Genomic DNA, 22,770 nt, shown 5'->3' on the forward strand with positions numbered 1-22,770 from the left:
GAAGCATTGCAACACATCTACTGAGGGAGCAATTACTGTGCAGACACGCTTGCTAAGATGGGTTGCACATATTTCCCCTTGATTATGTTATTTCTCATTTGAATTCAAACTGCTCTAATAGAGTTTGTACTAGAATCGTTTTGTTATTGTTTTCAATTTGTTGATGTTTACTTAAAAAAAGAGGAGTATTTAGTGTGCATTTTTTTTGTAATGATTCTGCGTTTGCGTTTGCATTTGACTGGTCCATGGCACTTTTCATGGACCAACCAAACACTAAAAACGCGTGAAGAGTTTTTGCTACCGTGTTTTTGCCAATTAAAAATTATTTTACTACAGTGTTTTCAACAATAATTTTTTAATTTTTAGCAATAAGCGGTAGTCAAACAAACCCTTAAAGTTAAAAAATAACTTTACCTATTAACCAGGCCCCCAAGTCAGTGCAACTAATACTATCAATTATCATATACGGTAACAAATCACAAGCAAATCTTCAATTGTCACAAATTCTTTGTAGCATAGAACTTGCAACGGGTCAAATTTAGGCTAAGCATTTACAAACTTGAAATGGTTAAGAATATACACGTCAAACTCATCCCAAACCAATATGTTTATTTTATGTATTTGATGGGATTGATCTAATATTTACTCAACATTAAGCAATAAAATATTAGAAGATTATTGTATTTTATTTTAACATAAATTCAACAGTATAATCATTCAATTCACATGACACTTCATCAAATACCATGTCAACCAAATAACACCATAACTAGTTATACTTAAACCATCTAACAATACTAATAAAGGCCCCAAATAAGATTCAAACTATCTTAGATTACATAGATTTTTATAATACACAAGGGTAAGGTCATGAAGAGAAAGTCTTGGCTAACAAAAAAGAGGAAAAATTTGGCAGTTAAGGGTTATAGGGACCCTAGGATTTCTGTAAATATTGTTAGTATTAGAAACATTAGTAATCACATTATTTAGTCGGATCATGTTAGGGTTCCTAATACCAAAAGCACCAACCCATCCCAAATCCTGTCAGGTTTTAGATTGGAATCGAACCTCCAACTTGAAGTCATTTTAGAATCTCAAACTTGTCCTATTAAAGTTGAAACAGGTCAGGAAACCTACCAAACTTTTGTTATGGGTTATGTGTACTTTTCAAAATAGAAGCTTTAGGGGTTATGCCTACTTTTCATTTCCAAGTTTAGCAATCCTCCAATCCAACCCAGAAATTTTTGCAATCCTCCTATCAGGTATTGGCCAAGTTTTGTTAGAGTATAGCTGCTTAAGTAACTGATGAACAGGCTCTTAATTCATGATTACTCATCAATACGTACCCCACTACTTTTCTAAATGAAAAAAATACCGCCTAGCCTCGTAGTAAGAACTCATTGGCTGACCAAGGTTCAAAATCCATTTTGGTGCCAACCACCAACTTGAACCTTTTACCCAACACCAATGAAGAGAGAGAGGACTATTAAAAAAAACTGTTTCAAGGCAGAACAGATCGGTAACATTACTCATCGCTTAGCTTCAGAATTGAGTTTATTTTTTTTGGACAAGTAGAACTGAATTATACAATGAAACTTTTCAGTAGAAAAGAAAATCTTAATGAAAGATCTGAAAAGAATGGAAGACAGACATAAGTAGATGAACATTATTATTATAATATAATCAAAATATAACTAGTTCTTTACAACAATAGTATGTGTGTACAAACATAGGACCTGAAACCAAAAAATAAGGGATTCAATAGCAAACATTGATAGCCAGCAAATACATTAAGAATGGGAAAAAAAATGTATAGGGAATGATTGTGTACCTTTTATCAACAAAAGTCCGAAGGTTGAGAAAGGCAGTGATCCTGTTTCATTGAGGCTTGGTCCAGATATCTTCATCAAAATCACCTTGAGTCAGCTATCAGCCCATGGTTTTGTTCAGGAACAGCAGGATCAACATGAATAGAGATAGTTCAAGCATAAACCTAGAACCCGTTATACGTTCAAGAATTTGCTGCCACCTGTAAGTTCAACCAGTACATAGCTGCTGATAAAGCCTGTTATCCATTTCAGGATCTTCATTACAGTCAGAAGAGTGACTAAAGGAGCCAACAATCTCTAGTCAAACATTCACCCAACTGATCTTTGGTAATTTGAGCAAAATTATTCAAAATATGAATGCAAGTTGATTGCTTCAATCCGATCATGCTACTAATACTTGTTAGTATGCAAAAATAAAGCCCATCTTTTGAAGAGACAAAGGTCAGTTTCAATGATGACACCCACTGAACTAAACAGAAGATTTCTCAAAACAATGGTTCCACGCAATGGTGGTTTTTAACTGTCTTTATTTTGCCTTTGGATGCTGAAAATTAAACCTAAAACCCCACCTCTTTACAACCCAAGTGGAGCCTTATGCACATGAAACAAAGCAGTCTCCTAACAACCAGATTGTGAAAAATGATAATAAGAATCCCACACAAATGGTTTAAGCTTCTCATCTGTTCTCACATAAAGCAGTATAAGATATGCAGTATGCAATGTAAGAAAGCTACAACAGTGGTTTATGCACACAATTACATTATGCCTAGACTTGGTTTATAGTGGAAACAGACACCATTCATATAGTAATGACAGGTATCCAAGTTCAAAAGAATGATAAGCATCTTACACACACTATGAGGACCTACAACAACAACAAAAAAAAAAAAACTCACCAGTTTCCTTCAGCTGAGTTACTGTTTGAGCAATTTATTTCCTCAACTGCTAATTCTTCAAGTATAGCACGCTGGCGTTCATTTATTTCACTAAGAAATAGAATAAAACAAATCACAAGTGAGTCAATACAGCTCACTGAAGCAAATTAGCTCCAGAACTTTAAAATATCACAGGAAAGAGAGAAAAAAACAAAGTTTGATGAAGAATTTTGCTTCACTATAGTATTGGGAATGTAAAACACAATATCAGTCTTTGCAAAGAGCCGATTATCTGAAAGTCCTCATAAAAACAGGTGATAATATTACAGACATTAGTAAACTCAAGCGATCAGAATCCAGCCATTCACATAAGTACACTCCAATGGAAACAATATTCAAAAGCTTGCCCTAAGAGCCCTTATTGGAGAACCTAGCCACACTGATGAACAAGAAAAAAATAATAAAGAAAAAAGGTATAAGGCACAACAAAGATGAGCCTTCCTAGAAAATATAGTATGCCCCTTACAATCAGTCACATAAATAGTACCCAATTTTTTTTTTGCAGAAAGGAATGGGACCACAAATGGTAACTAACATGCACAAACAAATCAAATTAGAGGCAATACTTAAGGCATGTAAACAAGCCAAGCAGAAACATGAAGCCAGTTCTGGTTGAACTTGGTTCCAGTTTGACCAATCCCAACTTCACGAGCAAAGCGATTTCTTTATTAGTCACAACAATTTCAAGAACTCGGAGAAAACATTACAACATTATGAGTTACCAGCTCTAATAACTAGCTTCTTTTCATCATAAGCAATCATGCATCAGCATTCTGATTTACCTTCAACTTCTCCCACTCTAAGGCAGTATGTCAAACTACATGATCTTACCAGGTTTCCTTAAACTTATTAATGAAAATATATATGATAATGAGTATGAACTTGGAAGCAACCATGAAGAAGAAAACTTCTTGATGGACACAAGTATGTGTTCTAATGAATGTTCAGAAAACACAGAAACTATCATTGAGAGACAAAGGTCTCTTCCATAAGCGTTTCCTGTCTTAAGATACTTTCCTCTTGAAAAGTATAGTCGAGGTAAAACAGAAGTTCAATTTTCCAGGAGATATCTCTGTAGCAACTAAGTTATGACTGACAACAACAACCAAGCCTAGCACCCCCCCCCCCCCCCCCCCACAACAAAAAATAAAATTAAATAAATAAGTTGGCACCCAAGTTTGGACCACTTCAAGTGTGTGATCTACGTAGACTATATGTTTAGCAAGTCCTTGATTACCAAAAACTTTAAAGATAGAACACCATCTACTGATATTTTTTTGGGATAAGAAATTAGAATTTATTATTGAAAAAAAAAGGTAAAAAAGAAGATGCTATCCTAAATACACAAGATGTATAAAAAGGAAAAGCCAGGAAGAGAACACAACAAGAAACAAAGGTTACAGTACCAAATACACCATTATAGAATGTCATTCATACAAAATCAATGAAGAAAAAATAATTCCCCTAAATACACATTAAGTTCAACGCCATCATCTGTGGGTGCTATTGCAGAAATTGGCAGCAACAGAATATTTGAATATTTAGCTAGAATTATAAAACAACAAAGAGTAAGAAGCCTACCTGGGAAAGTTAACACGGAAGCGAACATACTGATCTCCATGGTCTACAAGAAAGCCATGCTTTGGCAGTCCTGCAGCAACTTACAATGTAAGCATAGTTTTTTTTTTTTTTTTTTTTTTTTTTTGGGGGGGTGGGGGTGGGGGGGTGCGGGTGGGGATGACAATATACCTTTGCCTCTTAGAACCAGAAGTTGTCCTGGCTGAACCCCTTTTGGTATCTGAGAAGGCCAAAATTGTAATGCATCAAAAGTCAGCGTCAAATTGAGCTGGTGCATGTCCAGACAAGTGCCAAGAGATATCGTACACCACCAGACATTGCCTGGCATATTTTTACATAAAAAGGTAGGAACTTACCCGCTGCAATGACTTCCAACATAGCAGTCTTAAGATAGCTAACATAACACTTTTAGCATAGATCAGAAGAAATATATTTCTTCTCTTTAATATTAATTTGGATGAATAGAGCACTGAAGATTCCAGTGCTGCATAATTTTTTTTTTACTGCCATAGTGCCATGTCTACATTCAATTCTTCAAGACCTCACTAGTCACTACTACATGTCAAGTTCACATTATATCTGTGACTCATGACCAAGTTCATGCTAAAAGTTTGCCGCTATCTTGTCAAATTTGCTCATTTTATCTGACAATATTTGATCTTTTGATCCCTTTTCTTAAACTATAGCACTTCCTATGCCTTCACAGTGAATCTTTAAAATAAAAGTTAAGCCATATTTCAACAGATTCCATTCCCATCACCGCTACATTGTTTATAAAAAATCAAGCAGTTTCCTTAGAATATGAAGAGGAAAGAAACATTCTGTTAAACAAAAAATAACAAACAAAAAAAAACAATATAAAGGATAAAATTATTACTTTTATTTGCATCTTCCCCGATAAAGTTGGCACATCGACCATGCCACCCAGAATAGCCTGAAAAAAGTTCAAAACTCAAATTAATTGACCAAAGTATATTTATCCAAAAAATAAAATAAAGAAAGAAAGAAGAAGATAAAGTTCATTTTACACCATCTAAGTTTGGTGTAGTTGCCATTTTGGACCTGAAGTTTCAATTGTTAATTTCATCATCCAAGTATACAATTGTTGTCAATGTGGTCCTTCCATCCACTGCCGTTAAAAAAAGTTGCCATTAACCCCATGAAAAAGACATCGTTTTCTTTTTTCCATTTTTTCAATACAATTTTTTTTTTAATAAGTACTTTTTTTTTTTTTTTGGGATAAATAAGTACTAAAAAATATTAAAATCTTTCAAATAAAAAATTGAACTTTAATATTTTTTATAAAAAAATTCTTTCTTCTTTCACTCTTTCCCCTCTTTCCCCCTTTGTGTCTCTTTATTCTTTTCACTTCTTCACTCTCTCTTTCTCAATCTAGCCCATCCAAGCTTCTCTCTCATCTCACTCTAGTATGGTCAGTCATGGGTCATGAGAAACAGTTTGGTCTTGCCAATGAGAACCAGTTGGTTATTATGTTTCACACCAATTTAACCTTTCCATGGGACTGCGAAATCCTTTTGCCTCTCAACTCTAGTGGGTCTGCTCATCTTTGCTGCCCCATTTTCAAACTTCCCCAATAGACTCTCTCTCTTTGATAATTCAATTGTTACAAGTGGGGGAGGGGGGATTTGAATTCTAGTTCTACTTTTTAAAGGAGAATAAGAAATGTCATAGAGCAACAAGACTCTTGAAAACTCTCTTTTTTATGTGTTCTTCTCTGCAACCAAATATCTTTTTTTTTTTCTTCAATCTTGGTTTTCAATCATAATATTCTTTTTTTAAAGGTCATAAAAGATCAGAGTTCTAATATTGTAAATGTCTAACATTGCTAATGAATTCCTTCATGAGTTGCTCACCATATAATGAAAGATATAGTACGCAGAAATCCCTTGATGACCACCTATACCCAGCATGGTTCATATCAAGGTCAAAAGGGACAAATTGATAATTATGCAGCAGCAGCTTCAAACTTCATAATTGAAAATATATGTCTATGATGTTGGTTTTGATGAGGAAGTTTGGGTCTCGGCAGTTATGGTTTTGGCCTTAGGCAGTGGCTGCTTATGGTGAGTTTGAAGGTCAGCATGTGGCCAGTGGTGTTTGCTTGGGGTTCTGTTGTGATGGCTCAGCTTGATTTTTGGCAGATGGTTGTTTTGGGGGTGCTCAACGGCCATGAGGGAAGGGGGTTTTCATGGGTGGCCCCCATTGGAGATTTGCACTTGTCAGGGTGGTGGTACTGCTGCAGTGCAAGGTGTTGGGGATTTGGCACAGGTGTAGAATTTTTTATGAATTTATTTTTTATTGAAAAAAGGTAGTTATTGAAAAAGTATAGTAGTTTTATTTTTTTATGAGTGTATTTTCTATTATACTTTTTTAACATTAGTGGATAGAAGGTCCACATTGACAACATTTGCAAAATATGAGGACAAAATTGCCAAAATTGAAACTTTAGAGACCAAAATAACAATTACCATAATTTAGAAAGTATAAAATGAACTTTTAGCTTTTTTTATTAAAAAACAAGTACATTATGCAAAAATATAAATAAGGTGTTATAAATGATAATGTTCACATTTTTTAATGTGAAAGGAAATTAAATTTTTCAAGTGTGACAGGTATTTACATAAGGATTTAGTTCTCACTTGGGTAAAGCTGATATTAGAGTTCACATAGATATCTGCACCGTCTCTAGTAAAGACAGGATCTTCAGCAACCTAATTTACCAAAACAACAGAAAGTTCAGAAGAACTATGACAAAAAGCATCCGCAACCAACAAAAAATGTTTACTTCTACAGCAGCAAGCATTCCTCTTTTAGTCAAGTTCAAGTAAATTCACATTCTATACTTCAAACAAAGGTGTCCAGAGACAGTCAAAGGAACTAAAATTTCCGAAAGAAAAGTTATTGCACTGCAAAGATAGCATATTGCTGCTTATCAAGTTCATGACAACATATAATGCATATTAATAATATAAAGTCAATCTAAAGGAAGTAAAAGGAAGGGGCTTGCTTTAATTGTGATAAACTGGAATTGCACTGATGAGTTCACGAAAATACTCTGCCTCTGTGACAGACAGCTAAAGTGCAGGAACAATGTACCGAATGATTATCTATGCTATATGCATCTATATCTTAAATATGCAAATAAGAGTTGCAGGCCATTGAAATGCACGTGAAACATTGCAAACAAGATGGCTTTTTCTTTAGTTTTTCATTGGAGGGAGAAAGGGCAAGAGAGAAATCATTATTTTAAATGAGATAGAATTTTTCCTGAAGAAACTTTTGTACTTTTTTTGGTTGGTAATAAATTGGCTAATCTAATTTCTCCATGCAACAAGGAAAAATGAAACTAAACAAGGCATTATTATGTTCCTTAAAATAATGAGAGAGTAATTTTCAAAAGCAGGCTTAGAAAAATTAAAATGTTGGTTTCAGTTACTGTACATTAGGTTAGCATAATTTGCAAAACAGAAAATGAAAGGATGTCTACCAATTCTTAGTTCATAAGATTTAACGATGAGTGGTCGTTTGTATCCTTCATTAGTTCTCTCTATGAGTGGTCTTTTGTATCGAGTCTCACAAATAGTGACTTTTTTCAATCCTTCATAGAGTCAATTCATATGTAGATATTATTTCAATTGTAATTCTTTAGGCTACTTCATGTATTTTTCCACGAAGTAGTCTCATTTCAATAAAATTAATACCTATAAAAAAATAAAAATAAAACAATGTTCACAATTAGTTTATTATTGTTCATACCTATCAAAAAAAAAAAAGTTTATTATTGTTCATTTGCCCTCAAGACCAGGCTGAGAAAATATATTTAGAACAAAAAAAAATACACCCCTTTTTTTTCATGTGGACCCATCTTTGATTTGACTGACCCAGGACTTTTTTGTAAGTAAGTGTATGCACCAATTTATGATAAATGCAGTAAAGTAAAAGAAATTTGTATTGATATTATTCTAATTATCTGGATAGATCAGCCTTCAGACACTAAATTATCCTTGAGACAACTAGGCAGAATTCAGGGACTAAGAGATCTGAAACAGTCCATATAATTAGCAAAATATAACAAATGCAAGTCTATTCTATAGAAACTTTTTGAAAATTAAAAATCATAATTTACTTATGTTTCCAATACATTTTTAATTGACATCAATGACCAAATATTTAACCAAGGAAATAATAGAAGCATCATATCAAAGTTTAGATAAGATTCAAAGTACTATCAAGGTTGGACAGTGGCTTGCTATGTCACATGATTTTAAATACAGAGCAAGAGACCATTTAAAAATTCACTTCATTATGGTAAAAAAATTCAAATGGAAATAATGAACAAATTGGGAGGTGATATACACGCACACACATTGATAAATAAACAAATTAGGAGGTGATACATGTGCACAGTGTTTAGTTATTGATTAAACTTAATTCAGAGAGTGAGAGAGATCCAAGTGCTTTGCTCATATATCATGACAGATTATTAGGACTACTCAACAGAAAATAAGAACAAAAATCATGCCCTTATCTTTTTCTTTTTCTTTTTCTTTTGTTCACTTCTTTTCTAATTTTTCATAGACAACGGATATGCTGTTTCCCACCATCTCCACAACCTAGAAACCTCACTTATTGAATTTCAACTACTTTTACCATCATGAAAACTTATAAGAAGTTGCAAGCATACAATCTTCCAGACTCCAGCAACAAATCTTTGAATAAGCTATATATAATCAATAAGAAAAACTAGTTTAGAGAGAGATCCAAGTGCTTTTACTCATACAATATGACAGATTAGGACTACCCAACTGATTTTTTTCTTTTTTAGATAAGTAAAGAGTAACAGGACTACCCAACTGAAAACTAGAACAAAAATCATTCTTTTTTTTCTTTTTTTCTTTTTTTCTTTTTTTGGTTTTATTTTTCATAGAAAAAGGTTATATGCTGTTGCCCACCATCTCCCAACCTAGGAACCTCCCTTAACGAACTTTCACTTATTTTACCATCATAGAAACTAATAAAAGTTGCAATCACACACTCTTCCAGACTCCAGCAATGAATCTTTGAGTAAGCTATATTATGAATAAGTAAAACTATGCCTTTAGCTTAATGAATAAGTTGCCAGGTTGACTTCCTCGTCCTCCATTACCAGCTCCTGGTACACGAATTGTATCTCCAGAGTCCACACCTAATCCATTTAGAAAATAGAAATAATCATAAGATAAAATACATGAACTCCTACCAATAAGATCTATTTATAACAGTTCTTTGTCATTTGAGATAGATCACAACAAAAGGGAGGTTTTTCAGTAAAAACTTTTATTTTCCCCATCTTTTCACCCTGTAAGGCATTATGTATTCAATTTCAACTCCAATTCCTATGTGTCTATAGTCATATCGCTTTTCAATTTTTCAAAAGTTTGTGTTATTATGTAAACCTTGCATTAATGTCAAAAGACAGAACCACTGCATGTTCTTGTCATAGAGAAGATTCAATTAATGATAAATGAAAGAGAGAGAAAAATATAATAAAGAAAATTGCACCAAGCTTCCATAACCATTAATGCCATATAACCTCTCAAAAGTATTTTTCCCAATTTTAAAATCATATATTGAGCATGTAGATGTGTCCGGGCAATATTTGTTGGGCCAAACTAATAAAAAGAAACATGTTTCTAATTATAACTGAATGATAATTGTGGGAGGGTTTCTTGTCTCGGCCCCCAATTAGCAGGTATTGTTCGCTTTGGTTTTGTTGCCTCACAAATTTGCTCAATCCCACATCGAGGAGAGACGCCCCCCACCCCTGTCTTATAAGCCTTTGGCCAAAGGAAGGGTGTACCACACTGTGGTACACCCTTCCTTTGGCCAAAGGCTAATAAGACAAGGGTGGGGGGCGTCTCTCCCCGATGTGGGATTGAGCAAATTCGTGAGGTGTGGGTACACCCTTCCTTTGGCCAAAGGCTTATAAGGCAGGGGTGGGAGGCGTCTCTCCCCGATGTGGAATTGAGCAAATTCGTGAGGCAACAAAGCCAAAGCGAACAATACCTGCTAATTGGGGGCCGAGACAAAAAACCCTCCCACAATAATATATGTGATAATTCCTTTGCAGCCTCTCTTTTTTTTTTCTCTTTTTTTTTTCTTTCTTTCTTTCTTTTTTTCCTTTTATATGCTAGAATTAGATGTATGATTTTCCTTTGCACACCCCCAGGCCATGTCAGCTACATCTTTAGTGATTTCTGAGAAGAGAAGAGTCTAAGACCAACCTGCTGGAATTGTAACTTTAATCTCCTTTACACCTTCAACCGTCCCTGATCCTCTACATGACATACAGTGTTCCTGCACCAGATGAATTAAAAAATCATTAACATATCTTATAATTAAATCAAGAATCAAGCTCAACAAAGTTATTCACTGAAATTCATATCAGACCTTAATGATTCGACCAGACCCTTTACAAGAGCCACACCTTGATGTAAACGGAGGAATTGTTACCTGGTTGATGATTTAGATAGGATTAGAAGCAAAAGAACATTAAACTATTAACCTGTAACACTTCCAAAATTAAAGGCAAAAGAAATCCTCCTCACAACGTGAGTCCTTTCAGAATGATTTATCCACTAATCATCATCAATGGAGATCTTCAAAGCACTTACACTCCCTGTGCCTCCGCAAGTTGGACAAACTTTTGTCTTGGCATCAGGTGGATAGCCACGCCCATCTACATCATGAGATAAACACGAAGATAAGAGCAGCCCAATCATTTATACCAAGTAATCAATAGACTTAAAAGGGGATTACATAAAGGGCATGAATAAGATCAAAGCATGCTTTACTTTAAACATGTTCATCAAGACAAAGCAATATTTTGAATATCCAATTGTTCATAATCGGTTCAAAATTTTTACAATAGACTTGTGGTAATTATGTTTTCCTTGATAATGAAATAAAATTAGACCTAAGGACTCTACATGATTGGATGAAAGTCTTGAATCCACTTTCTTTCATGAATTTCTTGGAATTGTTAAACCTTATAACTTTTAGATGCTAATTAAATGTATTCCAAAAAAATGGTTTTCCCTTGATGTGCTTCCTCTACTGCTATCTAGAGAGAGAGGGGAAAAAATTGTAATCACAATTATTTGATATGGCCAAGCTTTATCTCAGCTTTACCATCAACTTTAAAGGTGACAAGAAAACATCTTGCTATATTCTTCCAGTCTAATTGAATTTTCTCCATTGAGCTTTGTTTGGCAACTTGCTATCACAAAGTATTATTTATATCACTAATGTTCTAATAATGATTAAATTCACCATTTCATAATAGTTTTAGCTTTTGGGACAAGTAATTATCATGATATCAAAGCTTGTGGTCCTAAATTTGAACCTTGCTCTAATCTACCACCCATTTGAACAGTTAAAATCCCATATGTTGCACCCCACTTATTAAGGGGGAGTTTGAGCCCACAAATGAGGAGGAATATTAGAATGATAGTTAAACGATTAGATTCACCATCTAACAACTTAAGTTTTGGGGACAAGTGATAGTTTATCAGAACATAAAGCAGTTTAAAAAGGGGAAGAGAGGGGGGGGGGGGGGGAGTGTTAACTGTGAGATTTTGAGCTCAGAAGTGTTTAACAATGGCGAAGAATCAATAACAGAAAAATGAACGAGAGAGAGAGAGAAATGTAAAGGGAATTTCTGTTATTGAATGAATTGATTATCTAAGCTCAGTAAGCAATACATAATTCAGAGCTCTTATTTATAGAGCCTGAGAATACATACAAGGCTGAACCTTCTAGAGCATCTATCCTAACTGTATTGTAACAACCCGAAATAACCATCTCCGATAATCAAGGAGAGCAGTTATGATCAAGTTTGGAGCTTCCCTCTACCTTCAGTTCTAGGAAGAACAGAACAAGTTCTTGAACCTGGAAGCTTGATACTGTGAGGAAGATAGTGTCAAAACGGTGACGTTTGTGTTTACTTAAAACACACCGTTTTACTAACGCGTGTTTCCTTCTTTACTAGAACGCACCGTTTTACTAACACCATTAACCACACGACACCGTTTTGGGTTTGTTTAAGTTACCGTTGGAGAAGTAGCCGTTAGACTTCATCTTCCTCTTTGTTCTCAGACTTGTGCTCTGTCTTCACCATTTGCACCTTATCTCTAACATCCCCCCTCAAAACCATGGGGTCAACAGACACCATGATTTTGGACCTGAGACAAACAAATTGAGAGGTAGAGAGACTCTTAGTGAAAATGTCAGCGAGTTGATCGCCAGTAGCAATATATTTCACTTGAAGATCCCTGCGCAAAACCTTCTCACGAACAAAATGGTAATCAACCTCCAAATGTTTGGTGCGGGCGTGAAAGACAGGATTAGAAGCAATCGCCAAGGCAGAAACATTATCACACCAAAGCTTTGGAGCAGTAGGGAGAAAAATTCCCAGATCTTTGAACACCTGGCGAAGCCAACATAGTTCAGCAGCAGTAGAAGCCAAGGCACGGTACTCAGATTCAGTAGAAGAGCGGGACACCGTGTCTTGTTTCTTAGCACTCCAGGTAATAGGGTTGTACCCAAGGTAAGCAATGAAGCCAGTGGTAGATCGTCTATCAAAAGGATCACCTGCCCAGTCTGAGTCAGAGAAGGCAGAAAGAGAGATAGGACCAGGTTGAAGGAGAATTCCAAAATGGAGAGTGCCAGTGATGTATCGAAGTATGCGTTTGGCAGCAGTCAGATGAACATCTGTAGGGAAGGACATAAACTGACATACTTGATGTACAGCAAAACTCAAATCTGGTCTGGTAAAAGTCAAATAATGGAGAGAACCAACCAGACTTCGATATTCATGTGGATTAGAAAGAAGAGAACCTTCATTGGGCACCAATCTGAGATGAGGAGCACAAGGAGAACGTGCAGGTTTGGAAGACTGCATTTGGAGTTTGAGGAGCAGGTCTTGAGCATATTTGGTTTGAGTCAGAAACAAACCCTTGGATGATCTGGTGATTTGAAGGCCAAGAAAATAATGAAGGGGACCCAAATCTTTAAGCTCAAAAGCTTTACTAAGCTGAGCTACCAGAGTGTCCAAGAACTTGGGATTGTTACCAGTGATGACAATGTCATCTACATAGACTAAGAGATAAACCACAAGAGTGCCATGATGAAGGATGAATAGGGAGGAATCAGCAAGAGAAGCCTGAAACCCCATGTGCAACAGTTGAGTGGAAAACCTCTCAAACCAGGCCCTGGGTGCCTGCTTAAGTCCATAGAGAGACTTCCAAAGTTTGCAAACATGATTAGGACAAGAGGGGTCAACATACCCAGGAGGCTGCACCATATACACCTCTTCCCTCAAAAGACCATGCAGGAAGGCATTCCTAACATCCAATTGCCTTAAAGGCCAGTCAAATTGAACAGCAAGGGAAAGAATGATTCGAACTGTTGGAGGTTTAATGACAGGGCTGAAGGTTTCCTCAAAGTCCACACCATATTGTTGATGAAAGCCCTTAGCAACCAATCTAGCCTTATACCGATTGATGCTGCCATCACTATTGAGTTTAAGCTTGAAGACCCACTTGCACCCAACAACATTCTGAGAAGCAGAAGGAGGGACTAAAGACCAAGTCCCTTGTCTTTGTAAGGCAGCAAACTCCTCATCCATGGCAGCACACCACTGAGGAAATTGGACTGCAACCTTATAAGAGGGAGGTTCAGTCAAGGTATAGTCAGGTTTGAGGGCCTTAGAAGAAGACTTGGAGAGCTTGGCAGACTTGACCATTGACAAAGGTTCATCAGTAATGGCCTGAGCAACAAGTGCCTTTGGCTTAAAAGTACCAACCTTAGACCTTGTAACCATAGAATGTGTGTTGGTAACAGCAGGAGCCTGAAACATAGGAGTCACTTGTGGAGCAAGAGGGTAGACAGGAGGAATAGGTGTGGGAATGGATAGAGAGGGAGTAGATTGTGATATAGAGTAGGATCAGATGCAGTAACAGAGGCAAGACCTGGGGTAGTGACCAAATTAGGAATAGGAGGAGAGATTGATGCAGGAACCTGTGCAGGAACTGGATCAGGAATGGATGCAGGTACTGGTATAGACACAGGACTAGTAGGAATAGGAGTAACAGTGCTAGAAGTAGGTGTAGGAAAGGGAGGGTGAGATGGAATGGATGAGGGTATACCAGTGGTATCTGACACAGGAAACAAAAAGGAAGATGCAGGAGACTGTGCACTGTGTGGGGCAGTGGGAGTAGAAGATAAGGTCAAGGAAGGAAGAAAGTCATGTTCATTGAATAGGACATGCCTAGAGATATAAATCCGGGATGTAAGAGGGTTTAAACAAATGTAGCCTTTGGTATAAGGAGGGTAACCAAGAAAGATGCAGGAAGTGGTGTGGGGTTGAAGTTTGTTGGAATTGTATGGTTTAAGTAAAGGAAAACACACACAGCCAAAGGTCTTGAGATGGGAAATATCAGGCTTGGTGAGGAATAACAATTCCCAAGGAGTTTGATTGTTAAGATTGGGTGTAGGAAGTCTATTAATAATGTGAACTGCTATGGATATGGCATAGGACCAGTATGAGGGTGGTAGTTGAGAATGTGATAACATGGTTAAAGCACATTCAACTAAGTGCCTGTGTTTCCTCTCAGCTACCCCATTTTGCTGAGGTATATGAGGACAAGTGAAGTGCTGGACAATACCATTGGAGGAACAAAACTTCTTAAACATATTTGAAGTGAATTCACCACCTCTATCAGTTCTCAAAACTTTGATTGTGGAATCAAGTTGATTTTCAACTGTAGCTTTAAAGTATTTAAAAACTTCAAACACATCAGACTTGAACTTTAAAAGGAAAAGCCAGGTAAACTTGGAGTAATCATCAACAAATAGAACATAATACTGAAAATCATTAATAGAGGTGGTGGGTGCTGGACCCCAAACATCAGAGTGAATCAATTCAAGAGGTTTAGAAGCTTTAAAAACAGATTTATCAAAAGGCAATTGATGCATTTTGCCATTGAGACAATGTTTACAATGTGTACCCGTATCTGGGATAGGTAAGATACAAGATGCATCAACTGAAGAAAGTGAAGAAAGTGCTGTGGTAAGCACTTTATTACTGGGGTGCCCTAGCCTATGATGCCACAGCAGCCACTTATTAATCTTATTTACATGGAAAGCAGTAGAAAAACAGGAAGATTTAGCAGACTGAGGAGATGGTGAGACTGAAGCAGATTGGAAGGTAGTTGGCTTGAGGAAGTTCCTTGAGTAAATTGGATAGACTCCATTTTTACTCAAGCCCCTGTAGAGGAGCCTCCCCGTAGGTATATCCTGGATTTTCAGTTCATTTGCATCAAAGTGACAAGAACAGTTATTGTGAAGGCAAAATTTGTGAACAGAAAGGAGATTCATGGCTATCCTAGGGACATGTAAAACATCTTTAAGAATGAAATTGTGATATTTAGTGGGAAGGGTAGTATTACCTATATGGTTGATAGGTAGAGCCTGACCATTGCCCACAGTGACTTGTTCAAGTCCTTTGTATTGAGATTGAGTTGCAAGATTGCTAAGATTGGCAGTGAGATGATCTGATGTGCCAAAGTCAGCTAGCCAAGGATCCTGGTTATTGGCCAAAGCAACATTTGTAGCACTAGCCATGGCAGCTAGTTTAGCTGGGGGATTCTTTCCCTGATAAGCAAAATTCATTCTGTGATAACAGTCCAAGGCAGAATGTCCAGACTTCCAACAGATTTGGCATGTAGGTCGATCAGCCTTAGGAACATGAGCAGGTGCATGACTCTGATATGTTGAATTTTGATTATTATGAGGGGAAAATCCTTGAGATGTCTGAGATATGAACTGTTGACTTCCATTGAAGTTGAACCTACCTCCACCTCTTCCTCTATTAGAGTAGTTTCTGCCCCTTCCTCTTCCAGATCCATGATTCTGAGATGGATTCTAAGAATTGCCATTTGGTTTGCTATTAGATGCAAACATGGCCAAAGAATGGGGAATTGAATCTGAGTGCTCCATGATTGCTTGTTCCTCACTTTGCAACATTATAGCTAGTTGCTCATAGGAGATAGGATCACTTCTAGTACGGATTGCAGAACAGAAGTGAGCAAAATCCCTAGAAAGTCCTCTGAGAACAATGCAAATCAATTCTTCATTGTCAACAACCACTCCAACTGCAAGAAGCTTGTCATGAGCAACTTTAATCTTCTGCAAAAAGCTATTGACTGAATCATTTCCTTTCTTGAGACTTTGAAGCTCAAGTTTGAGATTCAGTATGTTAGCTCTTGATGTGGAGGTGAACCTCTGTTCAAGAGTATTCCAGACCTCCCTTGAGTTTGTGATCCCAACAACCAGTGAGAAGACTTGAGGAGTGAGAGTAGAGTTGATCAAAGAGAGTAAGGCCTTATCTTTGATATTCCAAGATTGAAATTCAGGATTCACAACTGAAGTTGGACTTCCTGTAGCATCAAGCACAAAAGGAGATGGTTTTAGAGTTGTACCATCAATGTGCTCAATCAACGAGTATGCTTCCAGTATCGTGATCAACTGATGTTTCCATGGTATGTAGTTGGTGTAATCCAACTTTATAGACATTAGGTTTGACATGTTGGAGAGAAACAGTAATGGAGATGGAGATGAAGTTGTGTGAGCAGAGGATGATGGATTCGAAGTAGATTGAGAAGATTCTGTAGGTGTAGTTGAAGCCATGGATCTTGGCTCTGATACCATGTGAGATTTTGAGCTCAGAAGTGTTTAACAATGGCGAAGAATCAATAACAGAAAAATGAACGAGAGAGAGAGAGAAATGTAAAGGGAATTTCTGTTATTAAATGAATTGATTATCTAAGCTCAGTAAGCAATACATAATTCAGAGCTCTTATTTATAGAGCCTGAGAATACATACAAGGCTGAACCTTCTAGAGCATCTATCCTAACTATATTGTAACAACCCGAAATAACCATCTCCGATAATCAAGGAAAGCAGTTATGATCAAGTCTGGAGCTTCCCTCTACCTTCAGTTCTAGGAAGAACAGAACGAGTTCTTGAACCTGGAAGCTTGATACTGTGAGGAAGATAGTGTCAAAACGGTGACGTTTGTGTTTACTTAAAACACACCGTTTTACTAACGCGTGTTTCCTTCTTTACTAGAACGTACCGTTTTACTAACACCATTAACCACACGACACCGTTTTGGGTTTGTTTAAGTTACCGTTGGAGAAGTAGCCGTTAGACTTCATCTTCCTCTTTGTTCTCAGACTTGTGCTCTGTCTTCACCATTTGCACCTTATCTCTAACATTAACAACAACAACAAAAGAAAACCCTTTCTGCAGAGGTGCGCCTGGTTAAAATGCACTACACTAAACTTGATTTTATGAGCACAACTAGTTGCTACATTACTATAAATTTTGTTTAAGTACTGACTTACTTGGAAATTTCTAGGATGTAGGCGCTGTTTATCGAGCCATCATGGTATAGAATGTTTCAAGGCATGAGCTTACATCATTAAATATCCCTTGAAGATTGTTTTCCTTAGTCTTTAATCCCCAAACTCCTCATCCCCTTCCAAATTCCAATCCTATCAAATTAAATCAAAAGAATTTATAAAAAAGAAATGGCAAAGAGCTTCTCCCCATCTTGCCTTGCCTGTTTTCAAATTGACCCCTATGCCCCCCTTCTTCATTCTAGCTCTTCCCCACATCTAGTTTCAAAGTGATAACAATTTCATTTTGACAAGTCCGGGTTTAAAGTAAATGGTTTGAAGGAAATTTTGAGCAAGTGGTGATACTAAACATATGTAGCAGCAAGCTGGATAAACAGGCAAAAAGAGAAGGCGTCGAAAACTCCTCCACCTCCTACAACAACACAGGAGCAGTCATCCACTACTAGCACTGATACATTTAATCTTGACTGGTTGGGATTTCAGGCATATTCTCCTATACCTCCACACGGGTTCTTAGCATCAAGTCCCCAGGCTCCCCATGTATGCTTCCCCATCTACTCATCAAAAAAATATATGCTTCCATGTCCATATGTAGCAATGTATCCACACGGTGACAAATATGTTCACCATCCATTCCTCCAAGATCTTGTCCTTTTAGTCCTTTTGCCATGCCATACCTTCTCCTAATGGGATGGTTGAGGCTTCTGGAAATACACCTGGCAACATGAACACAGATGGTACATCTGCTAATAGAGTTTATTCTAAAAGTTCTGCGAATGCAAGTACAAGTGACGGAAGTGATATATTCTTAGCAAGACTCAACTGAAATCAGTGAGTGGGTAAGATTCTATGGAAGATGGTCAATAGGCTGTCCTCAAACCTATTACATCTCAAACTCATTTATAATTAAGTTAGGCTACTTGAATACTTATTATCCTCTATTTACATTCATGTAATTGACTTTTAATCCCATTTTACAGTAGGCCTTCAAGAATTGTTTTCAGGGACCTGAAACTGACAGATTTGGTAAGCTATAACACAAACAAGCACTTAAGCTGCAGGACACCAATAATTTAGACAACATCATAGCAATTTTTAAAAAAAAATTCCCCAAATTAGCATGTGGAGTTAGAAGGAACCCATAAAAATTCTTACTTATACATTTAGAATAAAGGCACTTTCTGCAGTGATATCACACACATAATTAATTCCAACAAAATATGAGTTTACTTACAGCAAGAATCACAGGGCACAAATGCATCAAAAGACAGATCCTTTGTGCATCCTTTTACAGCCTCAGAAAAGGAGAGTGACAGCTCGACCTAGGAAATTTCAAAAAGATTAAGATCACATGTTTTACCCAGGTAATACAGGAAATTAGCCTCATTTCACAATTGGAAACTAAAGGCAAAAGGAGTTCACCTGGATATCAGATACAAATGGATCGGCCTCTTCTTCAAAGATCTGTAAGGTATCAAATGACTTTTAAATTTATCCATGACAAATTGACAATAGACTGTATTACATTTAGGGTTATGAAAACTACCTCAGAGAATATTTTATGGAATGAATCAGAGAAATGAGTTCGATAAGCATATCTAAACCCCTCTGCATCACCAGCAGCATATTCTACATTTTCTTTACCTTGTGTGCGCTTCTTTATTGTAAATAAAGACACATAAAAGAATTCAGTTAGTTTGAAAACCTTAAATAGGAGATACAGGCTTTAAATTGCAGAAATTTTGAAAATTTCAACAGACACAAACTCAGCAGCAACCACTGGATGGATGACAAACATTATTACATTAATGAATGCACAACAAAGACAATAACCACAAAAACTAGCATAAGTTGACAGCCAAAAAAAATGATAATAATATAAAAATCACGGATAAGCAAAGGAAGAAAGAAAAAAGTTCTTACCCTATCATACTGTGCCCTCTTCTCAGAATCATTTAAAATCTGAAATTCACCACAACAAAATGATGAACAAGATTACCAATTATATGCAAATTTAGGCAATTTAAGATACCATTTGAAAATTTCAGAATTTCAATATTAATTGGGAGGGGAACACTGAAAAATAAGTGTTTGATGTCCTGCCACCCAAACACAACTACGGACCTCATAAGCTTCTCTTATCTCTTGAAATTTTCTCTTTGCAGATGCGTTGTTCTTATTCGCGTCTGGATGGTACTTCTTTGCAAGCTGCATAATAAAATGAAACTCAACAACTTAAACAGAGAATGACAACGTTTTTGTTACAATGATTATATGCAAGCAGGTGCATTAGCCAAAATAACAAATTTCAAAATGATGCCCAAAAATGTATAAAATCAAAAAGAAAATTCAATCTGCCAAGGGTCAAATGTTTGTTAATTATCATATTTGTAGTGCGATAGAAAATTAAAAAGGACCCATCCCATAGGGATTCCACTATTCTTTAGAAACATAAAACAAATTAACACTCTCATGTCATGTTGTAAGTTAAATCTAAGACATCTAAAACTCTTAAAAGAATACATCTATCCAACTTTTCCCCCTGTTTTCCTTTTCACAAATTAGCCAAGATAACAAGCCCCATCATCTCAATTTGTTTTTATAATTGAGTGACCATTTCACTCATGGTGAGAATTTAGTTTTGTACTAAATTAAAGGTGTAAGTGATGCCATCTCATTTCAAATCAATTATCATTCATTATTTGAATGAATAAGTTTTTTTTTTTCTTTTTCTTTTTTTTTTTGGATGACATAGGAGAACTTCACTCAGATTAGTTGCACGTTGCAAAGCATACTGTACAATAATTCTCACTGTTAATCAAACTCCTACGAGCAACTGACCCCACCCGCCAAAACCAGTTATCAGGTAATCCAAGAGTTTTTCACCCCTAACAGGCTAAGCAGTTTATCCTCATGCCTAGGAGGCTTGAATGAATAAGATTTTAAACAACATGGTACCATGTGCACCTTTAGATTAATATAAATTATATCTAGATCATAAAATGGACAGTCTCCATTTCAAAGCAAATGGAGAGGATCATGATCCATTGAGGGGAAGCCACATTCATGTTGGCTTTGGAAGCAGGCACCTTAATCGCTAAATTTCACTCTTTCTCAGTTGCAATTGTCATTCTATACTTTTTTCAACCCCTCACAGACTGTATAAATCTAACTAAAGGAAAGACAAAAAATAAAAATAAATAATAATAATAAGATTCCATCAAAAAAGATATTTCAAAAATGATATAATTAAAAAGATCCAGAAGAAGAATTTGATATTACATAATACAAGGCAGACCAAGACATTATTGAGTTCATTTCCAACACAATATGTCCAAGTAAATGTAGGCAAATTTAGAATGGTTTTTATACCACATGCTTCCCTCATACTATTTCTAAAACTTACACAACAGTAATCATGTAGTCTTACATTTACTGATATTAATTAGAATGCAAAATTTTGGGGTCGGCTATGGATCCTCAACAAACTAGTCAAGGTCGGCCATATATATTCATTTCCATCATTCTATTGTATATGAAATCATGCCTTTTGTTACTTACTTAATTGGCATTTTTTTAAACTACTTTTATTAATGTTATTTTTGTCTTCCTATGCCTTTTTTTCCCCTCAGCTTGAATCACCTTACTCTTTCTATTAAGCACTAATCGCTCGCCTCTAAACCATGACAAAATCGACTCTCTCACAACAATTCATCAACAGGAGCCTCACCTATCTTTAAGCAAATTTCTTAATGTCTAATCCTATATTTTTGTGTATTTCCACTTATCCATTTAACATTCTCATGTCATCCACACTCGTTTTATGAATACGTTATTTCTCAACAACCCAACATTCAATACCATGAAGTATAGCTAGTCTTATAAAACTTTCTCCTTAATTCATAGGTATTTTCAATCGCACACTAATAATCATAGAGTTACATATAGTGATTGGAACATGGTTAACTACATTGATAAATGTAAATTCCAAAATGTACTCACAGCATGGAATGCTTTCTTTATCTCATCTCGACTGGCATTTTTCGAAACGCCAAGAATTTCATAGTAGTCACGTTGATTCGAAGAACAAAATCCTACAAACACAAAGCACCTCAATAAAAACCAAATCCTATCGATCAACTAAAGGATCCAATTATTCACAAAAGTAATAAAAATTCGAAAACAACCTGTGGCATGAATATAACGATTTCCGAACCGCACTCTTGCGACTGCGTAATCAACAGGTTTCCCTAATACAAAACTGCAACTATGCAAAGCTGATTGCACCAAAAAAAAAAAAAAACAAAACAAACAAACAAACAAACAAACACATAAATCAAAATTAAAGGTAAATCACAAGTTAATCACTGTGAATTTTCAGACCTCACATTACCTTGTGAGCGAGATGAAGAAACTCTTCGAAGCAAATCGTCGTTATCGATGGCCGGTTTTACTGTTCCAGAAGACAGTAAATGCCGCCGATACTGCGAACAGTAAAAAAAAAAAGTTACCGAATTGATTGTTTCTGGTTGATTAAAGGTGTTTTGGAGTGTACGGATGGACTTACCAGCCCTAACAAACTGAGTCTTCCCATTTGAAGTAGACGAAGTGAAATTTTTTAGCAGTGAGAGTTTTTATTTTAGTGTTTGAAAAAATTAGAAGAGAAATAGTGTGTGGTTTAAAAGTATGAGGGAAAAGTAAAGTAAAAGTTGGTATTGTTGTTATGTAAGAAAAGAATGATCGGAGAGGTGAAGAACTATGAGGAATTGATTCATCGGTGAAATTAAATTTTGGTGGCCGGGGTTTAGGGTTTAATGTGACTGTTGGCCGTTGCGTAGTGTATACTGTATTGATACTTTTTTTTTGGGGATTACGAAAAGTGAAACGGCACCGTTTTTTTTTTTTTTTTTTTTAAAGCTAAAATCTTAGAAACATTTTAAAGC

General features: G+C 36.2%; 1 protein-coding gene across 8 annotated transcripts; it reads right to left on the minus strand.

Annotated features, from left to right (window-relative positions):
• Positions 1–1,519: 1,519 nt before the first annotated feature.
• Positions 1,520–22,683, minus strand: LOC115958897 (chaperone protein dnaJ 1, mitochondrial). Of its 8 annotated transcripts, none has more exons than XR_004084716.1 (20): positions 22,395–22,681; positions 22,221–22,311; positions 22,015–22,104; positions 21,830–21,921; positions 19,952–20,035; positions 19,751–19,789; positions 19,374–19,481; positions 19,250–19,291; positions 19,062–19,149; positions 11,017–11,081; positions 10,793–10,855; positions 10,627–10,699; positions 9,460–9,548; positions 7,003–7,074; positions 5,220–5,276; positions 4,514–4,562; positions 4,346–4,415; positions 2,726–2,815; positions 1,832–2,029; positions 1,520–1,736 (listed from the first exon to the last, which is right to left on the minus strand). XR_004084716.1 is itself a non-coding variant. In XM_031077160.1 (19 exons), the coding sequence occupies exons 1-19, from the start codon at positions 22,419–22,421 to the stop codon at positions 1,930–1,932; spliced, it is 1,392 nt and encodes a 463-aa protein (XP_030933020.1). In that variant the 5' UTR covers positions 22,422–22,680; the 3' UTR covers positions 1,743–1,929. The 8 variants fall into 8 exon arrangements, 6 of the variants coding, with proteins under 6 accessions (XP_030933020.1, XP_030933021.1, XP_030933022.1 ...); XR_004084715.1 differs by having other exon boundaries at positions 19,374–19,484; positions 22,395–22,680; XM_031077160.1 differs by lacking the exon at positions 1,520–1,736 and having other exon boundaries at positions 1,743–2,029; positions 19,374–19,484; positions 22,395–22,680.
• Positions 22,684–22,770: the final 87 nt, after the last annotated feature.

The sequence above is a fragment of the Quercus lobata genome, chromosome 9, assembly GCF_001633185.2.
Source record: "Quercus lobata isolate SW786 chromosome 9, ValleyOak3.0 Primary Assembly, whole genome shotgun sequence".
NCBI classification, from domain to species: Eukaryota; Viridiplantae; Streptophyta; class Magnoliopsida; order Fagales; family Fagaceae; genus Quercus; species Quercus lobata.